General features: G+C 35.8%; 1 protein-coding gene across 1 annotated transcript; it reads right to left on the reverse strand.

Annotated features, from left to right (window-relative positions):
• Positions 1-550: 550 nt before the first annotated feature.
• Positions 551-1441, reverse strand: LOC106942995 (complement factor H-like). The gene is made up of 4 exons (XM_015026342.1): positions 1254-1441; positions 957-1139; positions 748-853; positions 551-665 (listed from the first exon to the last, which is right to left on the reverse strand). Exons 1-4 carry the CDS (start codon positions 1321-1323, stop codon positions 578-580), a joined length of 447 nt encoding a protein of 148 aa, XP_014881828.1. The 5' UTR covers positions 1324-1441; the 3' UTR covers positions 551-577.
• Between the last annotated feature and the right edge of the window lie 3415 nt (positions 1442-4856).

Here is a 4856-nt window from a genome sequence, read left to right on the forward strand (position 1 = left end):
TTTTGTTTAGTTCTGATCAGTAGCTATGTTTCCATTAGAAATGTTCGCAAAGGAACGCAATTAAAATCACGTGAATAAGTTTGTTCACACGATAAGCCATAGAAAAAACATGCTGTGCTAAGATCCTCAACTACTTCCTGCCATCTTCTTCTTCATGGTTTGTACCAGTGGTAATATCCTGTTGTTGAAAATGTAACTTGTGTGATATGACAAAAAGGTGTTTCCATTGAAGTTTTGTGAAATAAACCAATTTTGATATGGCCAAAAAAAATCTCCTCATCCTAATGCCAAAACATTTTAATGAAAAAGATTTTTTTTTTTAATTTTTCCATTAAACAAAATTTAATTTATTCTTGAAATGTCAAATTGCGCAATTATATGTTCAGTGGAGAAGCAGCTACTGATCACTCCCTGACGTCATAAATTTATTCAGGGTGTTTCATCTTTGACAAGCAGTTTGAAAACTTAGAGGCAATTGAAAAGACTCACAAACTGCTTTACTACAGGCAGAGAAATGTTTTTTTTTTCTAAATGAAAGTGGTACCTTATTTATATTGACAAAAAATTAACTTCATATTCAACTCATACCTTCACACACGGCGATGGTCCCATCCCAGCCATTTGCCAAGCAGCGCCTGCGGCTTGACCGACTGACCATGTGATAACTGTAAAAAGTTTTTAATGAGAGTTGTAAGAATGCTCACAACAAAACTCACAGAGAAAGGACCTTATTTTATCTTTACATACCCTGGGTTGCACTCGTAAACAATCTGAGATCCAAACACATAATCATCTCCGACCACAAGTCGGAAATCTCCAAATTGTGCATCTCCGGGATGTCCGCATGATTTCGCTTAAAATATTGGGACAAGAACAAAACATGGGTAAATATTCTGTAGTGGGAGAAAAAGGTAAGATAAAAATGGCAGAATGAATGAAACACGTTTTAAACTTACGTTCACATTTTCTGCCAGAAGGCATCCAGGTCCCCTCAGTACAGATCAGCTTGAAATAGCCAGTGTAGCCAACACTGCAGGGGACTCTCACTTGTTTTCCTCCGCTGTAAGTGGCATCCAAACCACTTACGTCAAAATTTGAATCAAAGTGACGGCTGTTAAGAAACTGTTCAAGTGTACAGTCTGTGTGACGGCAACAAACAATTTCAGTGGGTTTATATCAATAACAAATCATCAAACAATAAACGCAAAATACTTTAAAATTGAAAAAATATGAACGGAAGTACTAGGACTTACCTTGGCATGTTACAGAAGTCAATAACTGCGACCACAGCAGTAGGACGCAGCTCCTCGTTATCATGTGCATTCTAACCTTCTACTCTGAACCACCAAACAGAGCGAGGCACCGCAGACAGCTACACTGTTATACAGAGAAGGAGCCGTGGATTTCACAAGAGAGAGAGAGAGAGGAAAGAAGATTGCTCAATGATTGCACAAGTGGGTTCAGCCTCCAGTCCCTAAATCACAGATAGGGGAGAAAAGAGAAGTGACCAAAAACAGCCCCTTAAATCATGCACCAGCTCCTCAATAAACAAACTAGAAACAAAAAAAAGAATCTATATATTTTCAAAAATAGGTTTGGATTAAAAACCTGGGAATGGTTAAGCAAATGGGACATCAAATAAACAGTATTTAAATAGTAATCCTATTGTACATAACTGCACGCCCTGGTTTGGTCATTTTTTCATCAATAAATCTGAGGTAAAAAAAACAACAACAAAAAAACAGACATGTATTCCTGTAAAGTTTTGTTTGTATTGTTTTCTACTTTTCTGGCAATCATTTGCAGGAATCAATTAAGCAAACAAAACTCACTGCATTTCCCAAACCAGCTCAATAGATTTCATTCAAAGTAAATCAGATTTAATTTAGATGAAAATAAGTTTTCTCATATATTAAAAAGCAATATCATCAGATAGTTTAAAAATAATTTCAAATGCACCTGAGTTGTGTTTTAGAGAAATTAAGAACTGCCATAGAAAAGGGTTTGCAAACAAACAGAAGACTGACTGTGTGACCTGAGTTTAAAAACAAATAAAACTGAATGTTCATGTTGAGCAATGCAGAATTTACCTATCTTTCTCAATATTTGATGCCGTTTGTACAACTTCTCTGAACTAAACGAACAACACTTTGCTTAAAAAAACTAGTCACACAAAAACAAATTTCTAAAACACATCTGGCCCATAATTGCAACAGAAAACTCATAGTATGAGATTCCAAGGAGTTCTGCAAGCCAGCAAATCATTTCTGAGAAAAAAACAAAACAAACTAACTTATAAACAGAATGTGTTTTCCTCCGTCATCCGTTCGCCTATGACAAAGTTTGGTCTGGTCTTTTATTCACAATATATTTTGTTAATTAGTTAAGTTAATTAGTGGTTTTCCTTGACAGTGGACTGGAAGTAGATGTGTGTTTTGCAAACAGCCTTTCCTCAGTTACTGCTGACAATGCAGAAAGAGAAAGTGGAATGTGGGATCATGCTTGCCTAACAATGGTCTGCAAAGGCTGCATTGTATCAAGCAAATGTTTTACATTTCAGCATGAAAATATTTACAAAATGGTAAATGCGTCACGTTGTGAACAGATTAGTCATGAGTTTGAAACCGGCTGAGTTGACTCCCTTTTACTTTTCTTGCTGAAGTTGCATTTGTTCTAATTTGTTGCCAGATGCACAAAATCCACACCTACTACAATCTGAACAAGACTAGAACAAAAGGCTTTCATCATTACATTACATTCATCTAAAATAACTTGACTTGTTTATGCTTTAGAAATAATTGTGCTCCTGTTCTTTTCTTGGTCAGAATATGTTCCTGCATGCTGGTCACCTTAAGTTACATTTCTGCCTCCAGCTAGTCTTATGTTATCCAGGCTTTGTTAATTGAAGTAAAATTTTTTGACTACTTTATGTTGAGTTGTGACAAACTCTGTGCAGGTTTTCTGAACCAAACTCTCATCATACTCTTTTCATCATACTCAGATGAAAAGAGTATGATGAGAGTTTGAACAGAAAGGCAGCAAAAAGGCTGCCTTTCTGCTGCCATTAGCAATGCTAATGCTAATGTCTTTTAGCATTAGCATTGTGCTAATGCTAAAAGACATTAGCACAATGTCTTTTAGCACAGAAAAGACATTGTGCTAATTAACCCACGGATTTAGTTGGATTGACTTGTTTACTGTAAGTTTTGCTCTTGCTCATCATGTAAACTTTTAAAATTACATTTAGGCTCTAAAGACATTCAGAGTCCAGTCCCAATAGAGGTCTGAGAGGGACATTCTCGGCCATCAGAGATGGAAGAGCGAAAGCTACACCTGCTGAAGTCCAAATTCAGTTCCCAAAGAGAAGTGACACCATAAGCTGATTCGAGACCAGAGCAAAACACTTTTCATCAGTTTTATTGGTGTCCAGAGACGATGGATCCGAGGTAGAACACGACAAGCCTTCTTTTCTTACTTTCTTTTCTATTTGTAGTTACGTGTACATTTTAGCTTCAAATGTGTACAAGCAATTAATAGAGCATGTCTGTAAAGTGCTGGAAGTCCATGTCTTGTTTAATCTGTTAAAGAAATATAGTTTTTCACAGTTTTACGTCATCACCGCAAACTACGAACACATTTTGAAAACTATGGCTGATCCATAAAGACTCACCGCCGGTTTTATTGGAAGAACAGTGACACTCTGAGGAGGTTAACAGATGTCACACCACATCACCGAATTAAAAACAAATATATATATATATATATATATATATATGATTCTGTGTAGTACCTATATCACTGCTGTGCATTTAGATCAATAAATGTATTGACTTTCTTTATATTTCCTTAATTCCTTAATCACAAAGTTAATTTCTGGGACACAGACATCCAAAAAGACCACTACATGTGGCGATTGGTTTTGTGAATATATTTGCGAAATGCTTTAATAATCTCTAATAGTTATCACCATAACTAATAGTAGACAATGGTTCAAGAGTGAGATTAATTTTCACTCAGAGAATTTGATGACTGTCCCAGTAAATAAGAAACAAAAACTAATATTTACAGCTGAGGTCAAGCAAACTTATTCTGTGAATCAATGTATTCTGTAAATGACTTGGTCACTAAAGTGTTTCTATAATACGTCAGTACAATATTATACTTCCACTGTTTAAACTGTTACTGGAGGTTTCTTAAAATTATTGCAATATGGAGGAACACAAAAGTGCATTCTTTTTTTACAAGATTTGTGAAAGAAATCACTTGATTTTAAATACAACTGTAAGGTTGAAACAGAGGATGGATTTCTCCCTGTACCCTTTACACTCAATCCCACAGGAAGTGGCTGTGCAACATGTATGCATTTACTGAAAGCCTGGCTAAAAATATTCACCTGCAGCACAGGATGAATTATTAATGAAAATTATAACATTTCTGTGAAATACTGCCCTTTCTGTATTCCAGATTTGTTTTAATTTTCCAGTAAAAGTAAAAGATCCACTGTTTATTCATGAGGGCCACCACACTATTGTTACCAAAGACCTTTTCTCTGTGCAGTTTCTAATTTCTCCACTAGAGGACAGAAGAGATCCACACTGTTTCTGAAGCCCCAAGCACAAGCTGGAAAAAAAGAGATAACATGTAATTGCAAGAATGAATTATTACATTTAAATTACACACATTATCATCTAAAAGCAAGCAAGAAAGGAACTACAGATGGAAAGAAGGAGATTTTATTATTCCAAATAAGAGTTTTATCCTCTGCCTGTTGGTTTTGGATGATGTGTAACAAAAGTATTAGAAGAGCGTCTTCTGTTCTCCATAACCCTGGGCCTTCATTTCTGCAGGAAGACGCT

Source organism: Poecilia latipinna, unplaced genomic scaffold, assembly GCF_001443285.1.
Source record: "Poecilia latipinna isolate Pla-1442-1.1 unplaced genomic scaffold, P_latipinna-1.0 Scaffold4762, whole genome shotgun sequence".
In the NCBI taxonomy this organism is placed as follows: domain Eukaryota; kingdom Metazoa; phylum Chordata; class Actinopteri; order Cyprinodontiformes; family Poeciliidae; genus Poecilia; species Poecilia latipinna.